The sequence below is a fragment of the Glossina fuscipes genome, unplaced genomic scaffold (assembly GCF_014805625.2).
Source record: "Glossina fuscipes isolate IAEA_lab_2018 unplaced genomic scaffold, Yale_Gfus_2 2, whole genome shotgun sequence".
Taxonomy (NCBI): domain Eukaryota; kingdom Metazoa; phylum Arthropoda; class Insecta; order Diptera; family Glossinidae; genus Glossina; species Glossina fuscipes.
In genome coordinates, this window is record NW_023998416.1 from 28,799,161 (window position 1) to 28,823,353 (window position 24,193).

At 32.8% G+C, this 24,193-nt stretch overlaps 1 protein-coding gene across 3 annotated transcripts; it reads right to left on the minus strand.

Annotated features, from left to right (window-relative positions):
• Window positions 1–6,763: 6,763 nt before the first annotated feature.
• LOC119633840 lies at window positions 6,764–22,795 on the minus strand. 3 transcript variants are annotated; one of them, XM_038027622.1, is made up of 6 exons: window positions 22,550–22,795; window positions 8,439–8,560; window positions 8,072–8,262; window positions 7,754–8,009; window positions 7,147–7,661; window positions 6,764–7,068 (listed from the first exon to the last, which is right to left on the minus strand). In XM_038027622.1, the coding sequence occupies exons 1-6, from the start codon at window positions 22,574–22,576 to the stop codon at window positions 6,764–6,766; spliced, it is 1,416 nt and encodes a 471-aa protein (XP_037883550.1). In that variant the 5' UTR covers window positions 22,577–22,795. The 3 variants fall into 3 exon arrangements, with proteins under 3 accessions (XP_037883550.1, XP_037883547.1, XP_037883548.1); XM_038027619.1 differs by having other exon boundaries at window positions 8,329–8,560; XM_038027620.1 differs by lacking the exon at window positions 22,550–22,795 and having other exon boundaries at window positions 8,439–8,670.
• Between the last annotated feature and the right edge of the window lie 1,398 nt (window positions 22,796–24,193).

Genomic DNA, 24,193 nt, shown 5'->3' on the forward strand with positions numbered 1-24,193 from the left:
AACTTATTTTGTTTTACAGAGTGCTGCAATAATAAGTACCGTTATAATGATGAGACAACCGTACGAATCAGAGCATAATTTAATAGCATAATTTAAAATTTTTAGTGTTATTTGGTTGGCACGACGAAGACCTTTTAACAATTTCACGCTTCACACTTGCTTTATAAAAATTTACTCAAGCAACCGACATACAGCCGCAAGGCGTTATAAATTTTTTCTGATCAGTGATAATTTATATACGTATCTGTTAAGATACTTTTTGTTTTTAAATTATTTTTTCTTTCAAGAAAAATTAGGTAAAATTCTATTCACACAATTTTAGCTTAAGGTACATATGTCGTTTAAAACTAGTTTCAATTAATTGCCATTGAATTTAGTGCAGTTGGAGAAGAAGCAGAAGAACAACCATGACAATTACAAAAATTGGGTCACACTTTAATACCCCACCGACAATATAACAACAACAACAAACAACAAAAGTCATCACATCAAAACATTTGTTGTTAAATTGAATTAATAAAGAAATTAAAATACAACAAATTTTCTCTCTCTCTCTCAGTCTCTATTTACTTCTTACACTAGTTTATGAAGTTTTGTTTGTAAACTGCTTATATGAGAAAGAAGAGAAAGAATAAAAAAAAAAAACAAAAGAAGAAAAAAGGAAAAGAATTCATTTTTATCTTTAAGAGAAAATGAAAACGCTTTGCATGGCGAAGAAGAAAGAACATCCACGAACCACTTTCCATTGCGTTAGTGGAATTGGCCGCTCGCTAACAGCTTATAGTTATTTAGCATACATAGTAATTGGGTTTAATGAATACTTTAAAGCATTCCGTCAGCTTGTTTTAAATTTGCTTTATCTTCGCAATTATAATTTCTTTAAATAGCAACAAATACAATATAGCGCGAAGAACAACAACATAAGCCATAAGCTAAACTGTCTGTCATTTAAAATATTCCATAAATTTTACACTAATTCTGACAATGTTGTCCATTTCGTTAAGACGTTGAGTAGCTTTATAAAATCGGTGAAATCTATAAAATAATTCAAAGCTAAACTGGTTGTGTTCTATATGCAAGCAAATGAAGTCGCAGCCGTAGCAAGAAGTGAAAAAATTAAATGTTTGCCGGACACCAGAGGAAATCTTTACTTAATAACAGTAGTTTATAGTGAAATTGTGTTCACATCAAGAACATCTTGGAAAATAACTTGAAAATCAAGTCATTCATTTAACTGTCTTTCCATCTATCTATCTATCTATCTATATATCTATCTATCTATCTATCTATCTATCTATCTATCTATCTATGTATTCTTTACATTTTGATGTTTTAAACGCCCGCTTTGACGGTTAGCTTACCTTAGTTTAGGTAATAAAATAAATACAAATAAATATTAATAAAAACATGCATTATGCAAGTAAAAATGTATGCATGTGTAAGTGTTTATATATACATATATATATAATATGTATATGCACGACAAATAAGTTATTCCATTATATTGTATTCTGGGTATTTCCTTGATACGCTTGACATGTTGATGGATGTTCAAACACATGTTCGCATGCAATCTTTCGACTCAATCTTGACATTTGCTTAATGTTGTTGTTCTTTTTGTTGTTGTTGCTGTTGTTGTTGTTGCGCGCTAACGATTCGTCGAAAGAGGAGAACCTTTTCATGAAATTGTTTCCTATTAAGTAGCTTAAGTAAGCCTATGTGTGTGTGTGTGTGTGTATGTGTGTGCGTATTGTTAGACACTGCACTCATGTCTTTATAATATCGAAAAACAAGAACAACAACAACAACGACTATATGTTCTATTATAAAAAAAAAATAAATAAATAAAAAACTTATTGTTCGGAAAAGTTCAAGTTTCTTTCTTAAGTCTTTTATTTTGCTTTCCTGTTAATATTGAATACGAAAGAGAAGAAAGGAATAATTTTCTAATACCATGTAAGTGTAATTTACACATTTAATACTTTACTTGCGGTTTGTTGCTGTTCTTTTCGTTGTAGCAATTTTTGGTATTTAGTGACTTGCAAGTTGTGTTAATAGCACTAATGCTTTAATTATCAATTATTACTACCTCTCGCCAACAAATTTCTTCCTTATCTCGTTGTTTGCCTAAACTTTTTTCTTGTAATAAATTTTAATCAATAGTTTCAAGTGAACTCCTGAACTTTACAAAAAAAAAAAGAAAATATATTTATATATATATATGAAGCTTTTCGTTTAACTACTTCTTTTAAAAGTAAATGCGGCTTATCAACGATTTGCTTTGTGTACAAAACACAGAACACCTTCTATTTATGTTCAAGAGAGACGCCAAAGCGTCAGTACAGCGGGAGTTAATTGCTGTTTTATAAAATATAAAACACATATGTTGATAGTAAAAGTTTAAGTTTTGGTACAGCTTACGTCACTTGTGGTACACGAGTATATTAAGTTTATGGGAATGTATACAACGCCCAGTGCAAGTTGAGAAAGGAGCACCATTTTTTATACTGATCGATTTAGAATCACTTTCAGAATCTGAATCTAAGCTTGTCTGTCCGTGAGTCCGCCTGCCCATCTTGTATTGTTGTGTTCCATCTACCGGTCGTAAATTTTTAAGATATTGTAATAAAAATTCCGTACACTGCCGTGAAAATGGTTCAGCTCGGGTCACATTTTCGACCGCCTCCCATACAAAGCCTTATTCTGAATAATAACTGTATGTAATAACTGTCATGATAACTGTAGGAGAGTGTAGGTTATTGAACGGTGGTCTATGATTCGTTATAGTATTTTTATTTATTGTAAATAAAAGTTGGATATTTTCTATTCCTTCCACTTGACTATTATTCGGCCACGTTTATCGACTTGAATTGAAAAATGAAATTTTTGCTGATTTATCTTTAAAACAATGATTAATGGCCTGACATAAATTTAAAATTTGAATTAAAAATCTCCAATGATGCTTTCATGGCTCACCAACTTTGATCAGATAAACATTTGCTTATCATTGAAGATAATTTTTTGATTAAAATAGTTAAAGTCTTTCTATTTTTCAGCGGATGAGAAGAAAGTTTCAACGGTTCAGCTTTTGCGTGAGTTTTATCTTGTATGTACGAAGAAATTCAATGCGCAAAGTTCAAGTAAGTAAAATTTTTTCTTGTTCAGCGCTGATATAGTCCGACAATGCGATACAATCCATAAGTTCTTCTCCAACCTTTCCGAAAGGCTAAAGAAGTCTTGATAATACTGTACGTATTATAATGAAAACGGATGGAGTGAGCTAGTTAACGGTTAAAAATAGTAAAAATGAAAGTATATCATAGGTGTTTTTAAGAAGCGATTTTTGGTTTCGAAAATCAGAAAATACGTAAGACAACTTAAGCGCTAAAACATCATAGGCTAATTTTCGTTCTGTTCTTCGTCTAGTCTTTCAATATCTTTTCCTATTGAGATTTTCCTGTACTAAAGAAATTCAAATAGTATGAGTTCAACTATGATAGGCGGATCTGAGGAACAGACTTATTGTTTTTAATATGATCAATCCCTCAGCAGATGTCATTTGTCCTTCTAGTGCGGTGACGGTCAGAATGAGTTGAGGAAGGAGAAAGAAATAAAGAAGTGCCCGGAAACTTAGTGGGCATGTGCCCAATCGTTATACGTTATGCTTGTACCGACTGAACACTCACTATAGCTACGACTGAAGTAACCTTTACCGAGCTTAATATTTGCACCAGCGAACACTGGCTTGGTAGGTAGTTGCGATCCCTGTCTATTCATCCGCTCAATCGGATCGACGCTCGCATGCAATGTATAAAAAACAAATTTTGACACACATATGGCTGTTTGTTGGTAAAAGAACTCAGTTAAGATCCATTATTCAAATCTAAGACTTGCCAGTTTTTCTGTGAATAGCAGCTTAAATGTGGAGTAGATCTCACTAACATGGCTAATATAGATGAAGTTGATACTCTAAACTCTGACTGAAATCTGAAATTTAGTACAAATTGTACCTAATGTTATATGAAAACAAGTAATAATTTTATATTCGCTTTGGAGATATACCTTCAATATGTCTTCTTAAAATGAATAGGTCAACAAAGGCCATTGGCTTACCAAATGGGTGACTGTGCTAAAGCGATTGTAAACAATTAAGATTTTAATGTTTAGAAAATACTAAGCAATAATTACAATCTACACTTCGTAAGGGTATATTAAATTTCTGTGAATGTACGTAACGGATAGGTGTACTCAAGTTCATTTCAACTCCAACGTGTATTAATTAATTAACCGAGTATCGTATTCTAAATTGATTTCTACCTGAACTGCCATCTGTCTGCATACAGGACGAAAATTTTCAACAAATTTTTATGAAATTTGAGACATTCTTGTATTTTGGCCTATTAAAAAGAGATTGGTTTAGACGAGCTTCACGATCACTCTTCGTGTAACGTTATCTTTTCAAAACCCTATTTGTGAATTTAGATAAAATATTTATTTAATGGCTGACCTACTGGCCAAATAAAAAATTTTAATTTAGGTTTATTATGGTAATTAAAGCAAAAAGTTGGTTTTACTTAATCGACCGGCCAATGTACAGTGATTAACAGAAAAACTCACTTAAAGCTTATAGGAGGTCTAGTGGCAATATTTGTTAAGCTTCAAAGCCAAATAATGGTTTTTCATTTCATTTTTGACACCTTAATGCACCCGGAGTAGCAATATTCTGTAAAATATATACACGCATACACAAAAGTACATTCATTCATACACACAAACGAATACGTAAGATAGAGAAGATAATGTCTTTAACATTTAACCCACAAGTTGAATGTTGATTGTAAGCTTTTCAACTATTTAGACCGTTATGATGAATGCCTTTAACTTTTACACCAAATGAATGCAAGTGTGCAAATGTGTGTAACTTTGTGTGTATGTATGTATGTGTGTGTGTGTGTGTGTGTGTGTGTGTGTGTGTGTGTGTTTCTAAGCAATCCACGTTTTCTCGTTTTAATAGCCTTTAAGAAAAAGGCAAAAGTTGTATACTTTGATAAATCAATTGAAACGAAATTCGTGCCAAATTCAGTTCAAATCATTTTAATTCAATTTTTTTTCAAGTATTTGCTTCGCTTTTAACCTAAAAAGGGTTTTTCAGTTTGTTTCCATTAATTGTGTCAACTATTTCACCGTTCACCATATGCATCAGCGGTCGGCAATTTTTCAAATATTGCCCACTGTTAATACCTTTTATTACGTTAAGACGTTATTGCATTTATATAACATATATGCGGATTAATAAAAGAAATCCAGTTTTCATACTAAAATGATTGTTGAACCATTCTCTGTAACGCAATTATTAATGACTGTTTTTTTTTTTGAGCGAAAATTGGAAAGAAATCTGTGTACTGCAGTACGGCTTCATGCAACGTTGCTGTAAGACGGAAACGCACACTCAAAACGAAACCGATGTCGAGGTGACAGTTTTGTTTATTAAAAAAATTTAATTTGCATTTAACACCAAATATTTGGAATACCCATAAACGAAATGTGCAGAAGTGTATGAAAAATAAGTCGATCAAGCTTTTGGTATTTACTTATTTTCTCATTGTTGATAATATCGTCGGCTTAATTACTTTATGTAATTATTGTAGCGGATTCCCCCGATTGTTACAAGCGACAAGTTAAATCTGTAGCTATTGTTGATAAGTAGAAGCACTTTTTGATCCACCTCACTCTATAAAGGTTCTTACAAGAAGTTGACCTTGGTATGGCAAAACGGCGCAATTTTTAAAAGTTTGTGAGGCAAATTGATCGTCAATAGCATTTTGAAAAAAAAAAAAAGAAAAGAATTTGGACAACGAAGAACTATACCATTGTATAAGTGTTCTCCAGAAAGGTAAGCCTTCGAATAGAAACAAAGTTTAGTTTTTCATAGTTTATGACGAAGTTAAGTGGGGGATAAGAAGATATTTCGCAAGAAAGGTGATTTTGCTGGATATGAATCCACCTAGCTTGCCTGGCCCGTTCTGTTCCATATACGGTTTGCCATGAAAAGTATGCCTTTACATGGAAATACAGAATAAATGAATAACTAATTATATTAGGTAAAATGACATAAGACATTTAACGGTCGACCTTGTCTGACTATACTATCTTCACTTGGTCTTGTTAAATTCCCATATTACGGGAATGGATATTTTTTTTTGCCTTTATCATCGATAACGAACGAAACGATGCGAACGATATAATAAATAATACCTTCATAATCTTCTGTGGGCGAGCAAAATGTATTGGCGGATCACCGGTTGACGTCCAATGCTTTATGCACACATAGCAAGTAGTAAAGTTAGTCACGTTTTTTGTTTTGTTTTTTACTTACCAAACAAAACATATGTGCAAAGTTAAATATTTAGCGATGAAATTAAGTTTTTTTTTTTTTTTTTTTTTTATATAAATTCTGTTCTTTATTTCTGTTGGAGTAAAAAAAAATTATATTTTATTTTAAAACTAAGTAAAAATTAATGAGATGAATAAATTTAGGGCGAATCCAAAGTTTAGCTTTACTTTAACTTTAATTAATATAAAATTTAAACTATGCTTAGTCATCTTAAGCTAAAACGAAATCTTATTCATTTCAACAAGACAATCGAGCATAGATTTGATTACCTAAACGATTAATATAATTAATAGTTTGTAATATTTTCTTTTCTTTTTTCCTTTTTTTTTTTTTTTTTGTTCCAGTTAAGTGGTACGAGATTTTATGCTTTCAAGCTAATAATTCTTGATTTTTGGTTTGTAATGATCTGGGTAAAGTTAATTGTTGCAAATGTCGATGATTAAGTCGAGGCAGATTGGTCGACACTGACGATGACGATGGTAATGATGATGATGATGATGATGATAATGATAATGTAGATGATAGCTGTTGTCTTTGATTTGGCATATTGCGCCTCTTGAATTCACGATAGAATATCAACAAGAATACCAACAACAATATCACAGATAATAGAATAGTTAAAGCAACGGAGCTCACGTTAAGTGTATCGAATTTCACTAACGAATCAATGAAAGCTACATTAAAAGCGAATATTTATTAATTGTGTGTTTATCACTTACTTATCGAATGTAATTTATATTCAAATGGTTTACCTTTTCCTGTTTGTGCTTCATGCAGTAGGCCGGCAATCATTTCCTCATCTTGCCCGTTACGATTCAAGACTAATTTGGCATATTCCGCTATATTTTCTTTATTTTCATTTTCTCTTTTCATCTCTTTGGATTTAATGTGATCTTCATTGACATTGGGTACGATATTTTCCAGCCAAGCTACCGCACTTAAGACATCATGTTCGCTAGAGTTTTGCATACTAATTATCGTTTCCGTTTCATTTGCATGCAATAAATGATTTTCTATTTCTTTAACCAAAGCTTCCGTTTCATTTGCTTCAGTTTTTTCAGTAGTCAAGCTACTTAAATCTTCATCATTATTTTCCTTAAGAACTAATTCACTTTTATCTACAAACTTGGGCGGTTCTAAAAGGCGGCCTTTACGATCTTCATCGTCATTGGAATGTTCAACAGCTGCAACACCGCCTTTCCCGGGTACGGAAAAGCTGGCTCTTACCGTTTGCATGCCTGACTGATAACTACAAACAACGACAAATCTTTGAGAAGGAAAACAAAAAAAAAAGAAAAAAACCGCTTTTCGTTTATCTATTTTCAAAAAAGAAAAAAACAAATTCTTAGAGAAATATACCTTCTGGTGCTATGCGTAAATATTCCCAGATTCTCTTGAACGGTTATAAATGTTTCCACGGTATTCGTCTCCGGTTTAACTAAACTACCGCATGCTTGATGCTCAATCCGCATAGTGTATGTGTCCCTTGGATCTTCCGGATTACCTTTAATGCCACACTTGCCTCCATCTACGACAATCTTACCAGCAAAATAAGGACCAGTTTCAACTACAATTTCCGAGGCATGCGGCAAACATTTGGTAGCCTGGGCTGAAACTATAAATCGTATCTTTAGAAAAAAAAAACGTTTCCGCTTTTCTATGCTATGCAACACTTACAGCCTTTGGTTGGTATAATTATTGTCTGGCCATTGGCGTTTTCGTTAAAATCTTCAACTTCATTACTAAATATTTCTGAACGCCCTGTAACCTTAATATCCCGTCGCCGACTTTGTGGACGTATATGAAATCGATACTTAGTAGCCATACGCAAGTTGTCAATGTAAGCCTCATATTGACGCGTTTGTCTACTAAAATGTATAAAAATTCATACAATACATTATTCTTTAGTTCAGATGTTGTTATTGTTGCTATACATTTTATCATCCGCTAGGAAAGCGTTCGTCTGCTTTGTTTCATCTATCGATTTTGAGCGACATCGATGCGGTCCAAATGTTTGCAATTCACAGAAATAAATTTGAAATACCTTCGGTAGCTCAACTTCATTAACGGCATCGGCGGCTTGATTTGAAGGAGTGGTAACGAACTCCACTTCCCAAGTAAGATTGACAGATTTATAATTTGGTTCACCAGAGATGCTACGAATTTCTGCAAAAAAGAACACAAACGCCACACAAGACAATGCATATTAAAAACTTAAGTAATTAATTGCTTATGATTTTCGTGCACTCGCACTGCTTTGTTGATAGCAGAAAGAATAATAAAATCAAACAATGCCATGAAGTAACGCTATTGTTAATCTGGGGAAAATTTTAATTTAGCTTTTGCTGTACATTAGAAAACACCCGTTTGTCACGGAATGCTTATGTTGGAAATTTGTTAGAAAATATTTTTTATTATTTATTTATTTATTTTTTTTTTTTTTTGCGATTCCTTATGTATTTTATTCTCTTTAACAATTTGCAAAGAATTTACAATGACTATAACTGTCTCTTCAATAATTCTGTTTACAATTTCAAGATGATACTTAATGCTCGACAAGTGCTCCTAACCCTCTTCAACTCTCTCTCTTTTTCTTTCTGTCTCTGTTTACAAATAATGTTTATTAAATAATAGACAGGCAGACTAGAATCACAAGCGATTGCTATAATAAAAGCTATATATATATATATTTATAAATCTGTCTCATTCGCCAAGTAGTCTTAGAATCTCGACTAACTACTCAATGGTCGCGAGTTCAAACCTCAAGTGCAGTAGAGTTTTCAACAAAGCCGAAGCCTAGTGCTTGAAAAACTTTAGCCTACGAATTTATTTCTCTGATTAAATTAATCATAGTAGCAATAATTATAATATATGTGGAAAAGCTGTCTTCAGTCGTTCTGTGTTTTGCGTACATCAGAGAAAACCTAGCATGTTCTCGTTATAAGCAATGCAATGTCATTATTATATTTTCATATATTACTTTATATATTGTATTGTTATAAGCAAATTATGTGTACGACTTAGGAAGACGGTTTTGTTCTTAGAAAGTGAAGTCCGCCTTCAGGGGAGTTGGGTAAAGGCCGTCAACTTGACTGAAATCTGCTAAGATACTAGTGCTAGTTAGCCAGACGATTTATGTATGACCAAAATGTATCCATTCATTGTCATCATCATTTTCATTCATCATTTTCATCATATAATGATCCAAGAGAACCATTTTCATTAGAGTGTTGTATACAACAGAGCAATAAACCCAACGTTTCCAATTTGTGTGTCCAAGAAGTGATTTTCTTTCTGTTGTTACTGTATTCGTTCACAACCGATTGAAACAATGTAGAAATGCGAATATTATTGTTAATTGTGGACGTAAGCCGATTAGATCCATTTTTCGTTCGAGCTTTTAAATCATTCTGATGAATGTTTTTGAAAATATCTCCTGGAGATAATATATTATTGATTGCAGCAAAAAAATTTCAATCGTTTTCGAGTTTTTTCCACTATCTTCTCCTTCGATAAGCTCACTCTGAGTTTTTGGATCCCATTTTCTAAATTGATTGCGAACTCCACAAACAAAATAAAATTTCAACCTCCCATTTTAATTTATTGGATTATGGCAGTGACACAACTGATTAATTTTGATAAACTTTTAGTTACATCATGTGATCGATATCTCGATATCTAGAACAGATAGAGTATGTTGGTATTTAATGTGGCGCTGCATAAAAATGATAGTGATACAAAATTTCCTTATAAGATCAAAACTTGAAGCTTGATAGTTTTTTTAATATGACCAATCAGTCAGGGAATGTCGCCTATTCGCCCGGTTCTTACCTCCTCGGCTACTCAAACGAGATGATGCCCGATTAGGATAGCGAAATTAAGTCAAGCCGGCTCGAATGAGCCGAGGAAGTTAGAAGGATAACTTACTCGATTTTATATAATATTTACTGAAACATATGTGCTTTTATCTTGCTTGTCTTTAACGTCTTGTCTTTAATATTAAATAAAGAGCTTTCAATAATATTGTACTTTACATGTAACTTCAGAAAAGTTTCCAAATATGAATTGAATGGCCGAAACGAACCATAGGGTATATAACTTTTTTTCAGGCCTTTGAAATGCTTGAACTCTATTCAATTATCTTATGCTTATTAAACTACTTGCAAATAATTCTGCTTAACAGCCACACGTCACTAGTGAACGTATTTACTTAATATGTTAGGCAATGTCTTAAATCAGTAAATTATTCATTGGGTATCTTTTATAGCTTTGCATTTCCTTTGGAACAATAAAAGCATTCGTTGCTTGTTTGTAAAGTGGTGACTAGCAGAATCATTCAAAAAGATAGGCTTTACAAAATGTCGCTTCCTTTAAACAAGTGCATGGTAGCGTTTTGTTCGATTCAAAGCACTTGGAATATTCCATAAAAATATTTTGTTTTAAATCATTTTAAAACAAATAAAAACACTATAGCAAATCACTATCTATCGTTATTCTACACCCTACATCTCCTTGCAATTATTCATGTAGCAAAATTTAAAAATAATCGTTATATGGGAAGTGATCGAACAAGTCGTCCGATACGAAATATGTTTAAAGAGTGTCGGTCTTTCGGTCAACACCCATCAGTGCACCAAATTACTTCAAAATATTTTAAAAAACTGGACGGATGGACGGACCGACAGACAAGCTCATATCGATTTAGAAAGTGATTCTAAATAATGCCAAATAGCTTTTTGTAATAAATTTTTAACAATTTTATTTCAACTTAATCGTTTTCAATATGTTTTTGTTTATAGCACATCATTTTCAACGCACATTCATTTCAGCTTGCATATATTCATGCATGAATTCATGTTGTACTCTACACTTTTGGTAAGTTTGTACGGGTGTACGCAACATCAGAAACAAGTTGAGAGAAACAAACCTTTTACGGAGGAAATCAATTTAGAGTTGTTTTCTAAATCGCCCTAATGCCTGCCCCAGCCTTTTTTGGTGTTCAAGCGATATATGCAATAAGTGAAATTTTTTTGTACTGAGATGTTTTTGCCTCCGATCGAACCATGTTTACGACTGCTTCTCGCGCAACGAGCCATTTAGAAGAAGCTCATTATAAAGAAGAAAAATGCAGCTTTTACTATTGCTCGGCAAATATTTCAAAGCGAAAAATAGTATTTAGGCCTAGAAAGTGATTATGGATATGATTGTCCTTTCCATATATAAGCCTCTAAGTAACAACAACATCTAACTTCTAGTACTTTATGGTGTAAAGTGGCTCCTAGAAGAGATCTATCGTAAAACTAAATTTACTGTGTTGCTATGCTAAAGTTGGGCTATCTTATGATATATATATATATATATATAGATGAAGGGTAAAAAGTTCTTTCAAAAAAGTTAAGCATATTAAGCTTGAACCATGTCGGTTCATATGTTGTGAATCTCTTTCAATGTAAGAGTTTTTTGGAAAATCATTCTTTGCTTCGCGTAGTAGCTGAACGAATTGATTAGTCTGTCTCGCCCGGCCATAACGTTTCAACTTGTTTTTCTCTCTTACTTGTTGTTTCATGTAAAATGTTCAGTTATACGGGAAGACATGCTGAAAAGTTAACGTACGCTTATCAAATCACGTTTAGCGGAAAGCAGTATAAAGAAATTGAATAACAGCTTATTTTATTTTCGAGCTTAGGGACCAAGTGTGTGTTTGCTATCGGATGCAAATCAAAAACAAAACGCTTGAACAGCAAACCTGATTTAACTACAATTCTATGCCATTTACCTTTTAGTTATTCACACACGTACGCATATATAATTTTGTAAATTAATTATAGTCATTTCTGGTGTATAGTTGATGCTCTATGCAATAAACGGGTTAATGATGACAGAAAATAAGATATCGCAAAACCAAACGCTATCCCATGTATTACTAAACTTTGTTTATCAAGTTTTCTATCACTTATGCCCGCTATCCTGATATTATCTTTCCGCAGGTAGTATTTACCAATGAGAACCAAGTGCTTTATATGAAAATCTTGAACGCTTGAAAAACATTTCATCACATTTTCTAAAGCAGTTTGTCAGAATAGTTTCGGGAATTTATATCAAAATAAACATAATTTTTTACTTATATAATATTGTACGTCGGGCTAAAGGCATGATTGATTTTGAAACAATGCCGCTACGCCAATATTGAAAGCAGCAACTCAAGTGCGTATTATAAACAGTTTCGTGTATAAAATTGAACATCTTTTTTTAAACGTCGAACCGATCGTTATGATTCGCTCACATAAACCGACTTTTTCCATAACAAATCGCTGCACTATAGGGCTATCACGTTGATGATCAGAAAGAAGTAGGATAGGAGAACGAGGAGCAAGTCGCAGTCTAGTAGGTCGTAAGTGTAAGATCTTTATCGATAGAGCACTGATTGCTGCCACGAGCAAGTATGCTCTAAGCGCCCCGTGCTGAGTCTTATCTACTCGGCCATGCCTTTTAGAGTTTAAGAGAGCTATCACCCTGCTCAACATGCTTAACACCTTGAACACAATAGTTGTAAAGACTTCCAAAAAACAAGTTAATATCGCGAGTTATTCCTGTCAAGTTTGAAAAAACGTTTCTTTAAAACCATCACTCTATTTAGCTGATTTGTTCAGTTAACAACTGCTGAGAGCTGAATATAACAATGAACATCTCTTTGGCCACAGTAAAAAAATCATTTTCAAAATTTTGTAACTATGCCGCACAAGACCTCTTTGAAAATATAAAAAAACTTCAGGCATTTCTTTCGATCCAAGAAATTGTAAAATTATTTTCGCCCTAATTAAAGCAAATAACACTTTTAAGCGAACTAATTCATTTGGATGCTGGCAACATTATATTCATTGTCGGCCCTATCAACGCAAAAACCAATTACTTCTGCACATAACTTACTTGAAAGCAATAAATATTGGCCTACGGTGGTCATTGACTAAAATAAAAAAAATATATTTCATTGTGGCACAAGTAAATCTTCGTACTTAACACTGTCTTTATTTTAAGCTAACTCATGGACTTGCAAAACGAAAAAGAGAGAAAGGAATATAAGTTTTCTTCATCTTTGGCATGAACTGTTTTCATCATGAATATAGATAGGATGTTGGGTAACGGTTTTTTCGCTTTTAGAAAACTAAGTCAAGACCTTCACGTTTATAGACAACTTGTTAAACTATATTTTATTTTTTTTTTGTTGTGTTTACACTTTGTAGAGTTTGCCGCAGGCGCTTAGAATGTTATTTTCATTTGGATATGCAAAGAGCGACTCGTAATCGATCAAATAGAAAATTTGTAATTCCAAGCTTTATATGTTTATGCACAGAATTAATTGTTTCCTTTTTATATCATATGATGTGGCAGTCGTGCCACTAAAGCATTGTACCTGTGTCTGCGACAGTGCATAAAATATATGTGAATGGACACAAGTGAATGTGCGCAATAAAGTGACTCTAGAAAACCATATATTTATCGCTTCAGCTTTGAGGAAATTAGATGAGCAATAAAAAATGTTTAAAAATAGAAAAACATGAAATTATATCAAAGTAAGCTTCTATTGCGCTAGTAGTGGGAATAAAACTCACATTTAAATACATGGGAACCGAAAAAAAAATAGAGTAAATGTGTGACAAGTGGGAAAGCCGTAGTAGCATTGAGGCATTCTAGCATATTCTCTAACTTAAGCAATTTTTTTGTTTTTCTCCCAATAACTCGTTTAGAAATAATTTCATGCTGATTTAAAGAAAAATCAAATTTAAGGCCAGATTTTCCCAATAACTCTTGTCTAACTTTGAGCAAAATCTTAAATTAATGATAACTTAGCCAAGTATAGCTGGATATGTGTAGTTAAACGACAATTTTTTTTTTTTTTTTTGTATATAAACATATGAATTCTCAGGATATTTTTATACATCTTGCATATTTAATTTAATAATATATTAAAAAGGAAGGAACCTGTCCACAAGGTCTTTGATTTCATTCAGTTGAAAAGATTTATTTATTCAGGCAAGACGGACTCTTAAAGTACTCACCTAACACGCTTATCGACGAAGTCAAAAAAAAAAAACAAAGGCGGGGAGTAGTATTTGTATGGGTTTGATTTGCCAGTGGAAACATCCGGAAAAGTGAATTCACGGTTTTGAGTACGCATAGAGTGATGAAGTACGTAGATGGCCATACCACAGGATACAAACGCGAGGCCCACTTCCCCATCTCTTATATTTATATTATTAAGCGTCTAGTCATTCCAATAAAACCAAAAATTATTCGAACATTATATACCTAGCAGCTATTTTTCTGGAGAAAGAAAGTTCAAAAGATTCAATGTAAAGTACGCAGTTGTTCTGCTGAGTGAAAAATAAGACCTTATGTGTCATCTTTTCACAAATTCGCTTAATTTTGTCTTAGTCTACTCCGGATTACCGATGCGTATTTCTAAATCGTATGGAAACTTTTATGTACCTCTTTTCCGTCCGTCCTCCATCCGTCTTTAGGAGAAAAAACGATTAAGACGAGTTAAATCTGTAAATATTTTTAAAGGCATGTTGCTCGATATCACACTTAAGAAGAAAGATGATAACATTGCTTATAACATGAGTAACAGAAACAAAAACAAAGAAAAAATAATTATACTATTAACGAAATGAAAGGTATTTTATGCACTTTGCTTGGAAAGCTAAGTAATTTTATTCATATTTATGTTTTATGTCTCCGACAACCGGAAGGGTCTAAATTATGCCGTTTGAAGACACCGCTAAATGTTTGACACGTAAGCCGCGACAATGTTTCTTGTGTTTTGGTACTAAGCACTCAAGAAGAAAGGTGTATTAATATAAACATTTCGTATGTAACATTTGGAAGCAACAATCAGCGTATAGTGTAAAATATTGAGTCAATTTAGCTTATGTATCAATAACACTTGACAAGACACTCAATTGATGGGTTGTTTTCTTCATAGTTAGCATAAACTCATGTCTGATCGTCTTCACTAGTAATTATGCATTAAAGATTACCATAATTCAGATAAATTATGTCCGCAGCCACTTCAATGCACTGGTGATTTAGAAAAAAAATTATCGCTGGCTTGATATTGTTGAGCTAGACAGACTGGAATAGAAGTCTTTCTCTAAACTCTACAGAGCTGATCCAAAGGACGTTTCAGCTGACGATTGCTAAATACAATATCCTTCATTTTCGATCAAGGTTAGCGATGTTTTCGAACTGCTTTAAAGTCTTCGTACGAATTGTCAATTTGTCATTGTGCCGCTGTTTATAACATCAAGAACTTTCTTATGCATTTAATGTTTGCATAGGCAAGCAATTAATTTCAATTTCGAACACAATTTAATGCAAATTTTTTATTATGTTTTTTAAAAAAGTGGTGAGAGATAATTTTTAACAATTAAAAAAGACACTCCAGCTTAAAAATTGACAAACTTGAAGCCTTTGTCGGATATGAAACGTGAAGCATCCTAACAAAAATACAGTTTCCATCGATATTGGAAGTGCGTGTACTCATGTGCAATCAAAATTTTGCCTAATTTTTTGAAGACAGTAGTAAAGACATAAATGTTCAAGCAAAAATCGATCAGCGGATTAATAAACGCAGCCCAGTTGATGAAGATCTTAAAAGACTACCCATAACGAATATGTCTAAGTACTAAATGATGGAGGGACAAATTTCGTATATACCCCAACCTCACTCCCTCCCCCCGTCCATCAATAAAGTGCATAACAAGAACTTCAAAGCCCGTGAAACCCTTCCCCTGTTTATTATTAAAATATTCAGTCCAAGCAAGCAATAAATTTTTTCATATTTTTCTACACAACTTAACGCTAATGGCGGCTATCCTGTGAGTGTAAGCTTTGCTATGTTCGTCAACTGCACAAACTAGCAAATTTCATTAATATTGTAAGGTATACAAAGCAACTTAAAAATAATGTAATGCTTCTAACTAGCTTACGCTCATGTATATACACAGATGTGTGTAACTATAATTTAGGAAAAAAAAAAAAACCTCTAAAACACTTCAAGCAAGGAAATGACACAAATTTTAGAAAGAAGCAAAAAAAAAACTACATTAACTTTTTCATGTAAATATGCAGGTGTATGTGTGTCTAGTGTCTTTGAAGTGACAACGGGGAAATGGTTAGCGGCGTTGTATGCGTTGTGACTTGTGCGCTTCTTCTAGAGGCTGCACGAAGATTCCACAACAAATTTGGAACGCAGTTAATCATTTCAGTTATAAGCGCCAAATACCGCAGCATTTAAAAATTCTTTTTCATTTTTTTTTTTTTTTTTTTTTCTTTCGCTTTTTTTTTCCTCTTTTATTTCCTTGCATGTAAGCCAACAATCATAATTCCCAACATCAATTTCTTTTTCTTTCTCAACTCTTCAATATTCTTTTCTCTTATGGGTAATTGCAGTGAACGGCTCTGTCTAAATAAAACTCATTTTCATTACATTATGGATATAAGTATCGATTTAATGAAAACAATTTTGAAAATTTTATGAGGCATAAAATAGTAAATGCGTTCGCTTGTATTTTATGATAAACGTGGAAACTTATGAACTTGTAAACACGATAAAGCTTTGTCATTATTAGAGTTTCTGCAGTGTCCACGGACGCCTTATAATTCATTGGCTAAGGATAACGAGTAGTACTCCATACGATACTCCTTATGAAACAAGATAACAGTTCATGACTACATCGTGCTAACATTCGGCTAAATACTAAGGCTATCCGGAACGCGAGTAATGACCAATATGTGTCTTATATAATTTTAATGGTATTCACAAAGAATCTAATTGCAAGTCGCATTAATCCATATTGCGCCTAAAGCAATGCAACAGTGATAGTCACGCTACCTTTTGAAATTCTAAACACAAAAGGTAACAATATCAGCTATTACATAAAGTGTGAGTGTGTCTTTCTCGCTTGAGTGTAATTGGCCGTTCGTTAAGAAAAAATGCATGCAGTATATTTACACCCTACACCACTAGTGATATATTAATTCATATCAAGCAAATTAGAATCTTCTTCCGATATGGAAGGTCTAAATTCTAAATTTCTGAAGAAAATCGATGAAGAATTGAAATTCAAAAATAGAAAATTTCTCTCTTTAGGGCGGTTTACAAATACGGTCGCATAGCACAAAAGTTCCTTTTTTCCATAATTATTGACAAGGATTTGCGAAAAACAATGCGTTCTTTGAGAAGACGCTTAACGGTATCAACACGTTCGCTGCATTCAGCGATGCCCGAAAGCGAATGCCGTAGCGTTCACGTCTGCGGCTGTGTTAAATTTGAACGGTAAAGCTCTACTTTGAAGCCTCTTCCCTTCTAATGCCTTTCAAGGCAAAAAAACAGCCTTTATGTGGCGAAAAAAGAAAACGGGCAAAAAATATTTTTTGGCCAAAAAGGAAAAGCACATCGACGGAACTGAATTCGTATCCATCAAAATTTGATCAATCAATTTTTTTTTTGGATTCTCCCTATAATGCAGTTGTTTTCGAGAAGTATTTGCTTGACAAAAATTCCTAACTAATTTTTTCGATATGACGAATAGACGTAAATTTCGAAGATTCCGAGATTTTCAACTTACGAAACGTGTGAGTTGCACAATCAATGAATGATGAATGAAAACACAATAGGTAGTTGCCTCGTAGCAACCGGGATAGAAACGGCATGGATAGGCTATGGGCAGAAGTAGTGATATAATTTTATGCGAAAATGAACAGTGATCGAATTACGAATAAACACGAATCAATTTTAAGAAAGAATTTTTGATAATAACGCGAATTAAGCTACCAAGAGAAGAATTATTATATTATATTAATATTAAATAAAGGAGATGAAGGTATGAAAAATGCTTACAAGTGACAAACAAATCGCGGATCAATTTTTTCTTTTCATTTATTTGCAGTTTTTATTAATAATCATCATTAAACAATGTTTCGCGAATGAACAAAAAAAAATTTTTTTTTTCCTTCTTGCAGCACACGCCCATTCGACGTGATGTCGCCCATTTTCAATATCAACCACCGTGCAAGAACTTCCAATGCTTCTCTCTAATTCGAAGTCGATAGATTAATTTTCGCAGTCAGCAACATATTCACAGTAGACATTACATAGACGGACACACGGACACGATTAAATCAATCCATCCCTTGTTGATGCGTATAAAAAAAAAAATGTGATTTTCGATTTGAAAGATTTGATATTTTTAGATCAATTTTTCTAACATCCATTAATGGCCCGAAAAGTGATAATATTTCCATACAATATTTGGTTAGTGGAGAGAATACTTAACATTCGACTTATCTTGGTTGCTATACTCTTAAAAATTTATCGAATAAAAAGTGTTTAGTGCCCCCGTGATTATATAACAGTCTACGACAAGTTGAGAGATTAAAAGCTACAAAAAGAAAGGCCATGACCTTGTAAACCTTCTAGGTATCTGATGATCTTAGAAAAAGAATGCAAAACTCGTAAGACTTTGAATTGTTTTAGAATATTTTCTTTTGTAACATTTTGAAGAGAAAGCTTGAATAGTTTTTTTTCATTTCTTTTGGTTTTAGGCAACCTTTACTTTTAACAATAACTAGAATATTAAAATGGAAATAACAATAAATTGAATGTTAGTGATAGCAATCAAAGCTTTTGTTTAAACTATTACTCGAAACTCAAGACAAATGCTTTGAACTTAATTGCAATTCTTGAGGTGAATCATCTAAACATAATTAAGGTGAGCTTGAGGTTATTTTACATTTTGCTTAATTTTTTCATTTGCCATTCATTAAAAATAATAATGAGTAGAAGAAATTGACTTTTGATCAAAAACGAAAAACTTTCATTATTCTAACAGAGATGAATAGCCAAAGGTAAAAAGGAAGACGACCGATCATTATGATGATTTATTAGGTGAACATTGGTGTCTCTAAAATGTAAACCTTTAGAAAGTCTTCAAATCTTCATAACAATCATTTGAGAATTTATTGTTTATAATTTTTTAAAGCACAATTGTGTGTGTGTGTGTGTGTGTGTGAGGGCAGAATAGCTTGCAGCGAATATTCAATGAGATGAATATGTAATTATTTGAAGATTCTTTTGCAGAGAAAAAGAGATAAATTTGCAAAAATTGACAAAAGATTGATCGATAAGCTTGAAGGCAGACTAACTGGCTTACTGACTGACTGCTTGTCTGCTTGTCTTCTTTACTGACTACCATTGCTAGCTGGTAAGTAGCTGAAATGGAAAATAACAAAAGTAAGCATGAAAAACAAAATTGAAAAATGCTACCATTGGGACATGTGTACGTAGAATGCACGTCCATGACGAATTTGGCCGATGTGCTTGCTGCTATGTGCGCATTTGCTCATTTTCAACACTGGTTTTTTTCTATACAATTTTAGAACTGCACGGTGACGGTGACCATTTAAACGTATGTGCCTACATATGTTTGTATGATGGAAAATTCATGTTATCGATATTCTTCCAGTTACCGTAAAAGATTACAGCTATGCTCATGCAAGAAAATAATTAAGAGGTTAATTCTGAAATTGAAACCGAAGCTACGAAAAAAAAAAAAAACAGGATTCTTGATGTGATATTAAGTGAAAACGAATATAAGAACAAAAAGTAGTAAAAAGTTGAAATGCGTCAGAAATGTCAAGTGCTAGTAAGCAATGAAAACTGGTTTAATCTCTATCTCACCTTATGTGATTCTTTGGATAGCTATCTTAACATTCTTTTTTACTAATCCTATGATAGGGAAAATGTTGTAAAAAGCAGTAAAAAGACTTGAAGTATTTTTTATTAGGTGATATAATTATATATTTTTTTCCAATCTGTTGTAAGCGGCACGTGTTCAAGGTTGCGACAAGGACTTAAACTTTACTCTTCAAAGCACAAATATCGGACTCGCTAGAGTTCATATTTTTGAATATGAAGCAAAAGGCTATTTCTAACTAATGCAATTGGAGAACTAATGAATGTTTTTCTAATTGCCGCAGCTCCAGTTGCCTCGTCAGTGTATTGTTTGGACTTTGTCTTGCATTTCACATAAACGCGGTAAAACTTTTAGGAGCGATTATCGGATATCCTTCATTGTCTTCTGACCATGCATAGATTGTACAAATAGCTGAAAACGTGCTTTATTTAAGTAACGAGACCACACGAGACTTTACGACCACAAATCCGAAACTTTTCACAGATGCACTTTACTCAAAGAATCATTTAGAGGATTACGTCAATTTTTTGGTCTACATGCCGGCATCGCCAGCAGGGGCCAAGTAAACGGTGGACTGATACTCTGAGTTGATAAGAAACGTGGAGCGATGCCATTGTCTTTAGCTACATATCAAGCAAATTTCTTATGCAGATTCAAAAGCAAGAAAGCATTTCTCCAAAAAAGACCCGAGTCCGAATAGTACAGACTATTCTCAGCGTTTAGTTCAAAAAAATTAAGCTTGATGGCCCCTGGGTGATTTTAAGGACGCGTTAAAGAACTTTAGCAAATCTTTATAGACAATCGTGTTTAATTGTTAAATAGGAAGTAACGAGTGCACGGTCTGCCTCAAAATTTCATATTTCTTTACTTGATGTTTGCTGAGCTTGCTTTCAACATTGCATCGAACAATGATAACTCATAACGTTCTATTTCCAATAATTCTTTAATTCGCATGCTGTCAAGCTTCAAAAAAGACGGGTTTCCAGGTCTATCCATCTGCTTAATCCCCCCTTGATGCTTAAAAAATAAAGAAACACAGCTCATCAAGTATCATTTTTATTCGTAATAAACGCCCTGAGATCCCATTGATGCAACTTCAATTCGAACGTTTATAAGGAAAATTGTAGCAAATGTGTGAAGAGTCAACTGTCTAGAGGACAAAAGAAAGAAAATTGTGTTTGCATGTTACGCTATATGTACTGGATATACTTAGCTCTTTTTACGATTAGTGTATGTAAGGAAAGGGAATAATACGTAATGATCGATGCCGACAAAAACATTTGTTTGTACTCCAGCAGTTATGGGCACATTCTCAAGCGTTTTATGCCTCTTCCCGAGTCAAGAGGAATAAGTATGCAATTAGTGGACAGACGTAGCGATATCTTTGGCACCAAATTTTTATGTTAATAGTGAAGACTGCTTACATAGTAAATACATTTACAAATAATATTTTAAGGTTTCTTTGCTGAATTGTTTAGCAACCGAAGGAATGTTTGTGTGAGTGAATTAATCTTACATTTGAACTTTCCTAAAGATATCACAAAGTCGTAATTATGTGTCTTAATTTTTGTAATTAGGAGACGTGCGACCAACAACGACGGACTTATGGACCGACGGACAAAACGTTAACACGAAATTTAACAAGGTTCTCTCAATACATTTGCATTTTACTTTTTTTGAGATATTTTTTTTCTGTTAATGGTTGTGTTTGTTGATAGCTTACGTCTGTGCTTTAACACGAAGAAAAAGTTGTAAAACCAAAACCGGACGGACGGACAGACATAATTAAATAAGTTGTGACTGCCAGCAACACTTTATGGCATATCGAGAGCAGATTTCGTAAAGTGCCATCCGAAGAAACAATTTGACGAACTCTTAATATCGGAAAATTCTCCAAAGGGACGTAATATGCAAACGTCGTGTGGAATTTATTTGCCAAGTTAAGAAAAATATTGAGAATTATCAAGGACAAAAGGCGACTAAGTGATGAAAGCAATTTGACGCTTTGCTGGGAATCAGATAATAATTAAAATCCTGTGCAAAACTTGTTTACTCGTTTGCACATTTCGGTGCAGACACTGCACAAAGACTACTACTGAAGTACCCTTTTTTATCTATCTTATTGCTATCTAAACTGGTATCTGAAGAGAAAAATAACTAAAGATCATAAAGTGTAAGCAAAAAAAAAAAAAAAAGGAAAAAAAAAACTCAAAAACTTGGGCTAAAAAACTGAACCTATCTCGTGACAGTAGGCAATTAATTTTTTTTCTATCTAAGAATTTATAAAGTTTGCAATTTTTTTGCGAACACACACCCAGCTTCAAACACACCTATAAAATGACCCTTGCACTAACATTCGTTCGTGTTTATTGAAGAGAGAACAACATTAAGAACTCACCGTATTTGCCGGCCGTACGATCAGCATTTATTTCTGGCAAACTGTGTACGCTGCTTAACTTGGCAGAACGCAAGTGCGTTCTTAATCCTTTGGGCGTATTGCCACTGACAAGCATGAAATGCTGCATGACAAGCATTGCTAATGCAAACACTAACAACAGTTTGCTTGAACTTTGTTGTCTCTTAAACAATAATGTTTTATTTTTGTTGTCTTTTCGTAAAAAACAAACACTCATTTTAGTAAATCAAAAATTCCTTTGTTTTCCTTTTTTTGTTTTTTGTGTTTTTTTTTTTTTTTTTTATATGTTTTGAGAACAATGAAATATTAATGAAAATTTTTCAAAGCAATAATCATCATATGCAATTGATATAAGTAAAAGATTTAAGCCACAAACTACGTTATTTTTTATATTACATAAATGTGTTGTTGATTATTGTATAAAAAAGCGATAGACTGATTAGATTGACACGATATCATGAAAAATATAAATATGTAACATTTTGTAATTAAAAATTATTTTTTAAATTTATTTATTATAATTTCATTTTTTATTTTTGTTTTTTTTATTTTTTATTTTTCACTTTAGTTCTTTTTCATATACTCCGCATATAAAATATATATTTTATTCTGGATTCCGTGAATTTTTTTTCTTTTTTTTTCATCAAATTATAGCAACGCTAATGCCGTTGATTTGATAGTAAGTAACATTACTTTCGTTTTAGTAACTTGATTAAATACGTTTTGTAAAGTAAATTCCGAAATCATCTGCAACGGTCGAGCATATCTTTTACCAATTTTTGTGGTAAAGAAGAAATCTTCTCTCAGAGTAGACAAAACATTTTACAAAAGCAATGCCAGCTAAACTTTGAACGTGGTGTAATCAAAGATACCTTCTCTCAGAGAAAATACAATTTTACAGCAACAACAATGCCACACAAGACTTGGATGTGGTGTAATTAAAGAAATCTTCTCTCAGAGCGAGCTTTGTGGTAAACAAAAAACAAAAAATTATGCTTCGATTATAAAATATTTGCTTATAAGCTTTTATATGAAAGCTTTTTGTTTAGCAGAGAATTTTGAGAGAACGAGAGCTCCCCGGAGAGAGAGAATTGATGGACAGAAAAAAATTAATACGTTTTTACCAAGAACTTTACGTTTTCCTCAGGCATCGTACGATATATTACAACCTGTTATTCTTTCTTCGGTCGTTTTGTTTTGAAAAAAAAAAAAGAAAAAAACAACAAAACTATTTTATATTTTTGAAAAAAATAAATATTTTCGACATAATTCTCATTATTATTAAATATTTTTAACATATCCGCAGATAATAGACAATAAGATATTATTATGAATGCATTTAAAATTAACAAACGCATATAATGCATGAAATATGAAAAACAAAAACAAAACAAAAAAAAGAAGTGAACAAGAAAAACTTTCTAATTTGATTTTTATTACCTTTGTTTCTTCTCTACTTTTCCAATAAATTAAATAAACACTTTCGTCTTGGGCATCGTTGTTGGTCCAGCAAAAGCAATTACATATTATTGTTTTAATTCATTTATTAATTGCATTTTTACCGGCCGCTTAAAGCAGTTTATTTACGTATTTGTAAATTATCGCATAATTAATAGTTGCAGTTGC

Bases quoted from the DNA above. Each gene is read 5' to 3' on its own strand.
- LOC119633840 (XM_038027619.1), bottom strand. From the start codon at position 22,784: ATGAGTGTTTGTTTTTTACGAAAAGACAACAAAAATAAAACATTATTG. The intron at 8,010-8,071 runs GTAAGTGTTGCA...TACGATTTATAG, and splicing joins AATTATACCAACCAAAGGCT to TTTCAGCCCAGGCTACCAAA. The intron at 7,069-7,146 runs GTAAACCATTTG...CTTTTAATGTAG, and splicing joins TGAAGCACAAACAGGAAAAG to CTTTCATTGATTCGTTAGTG.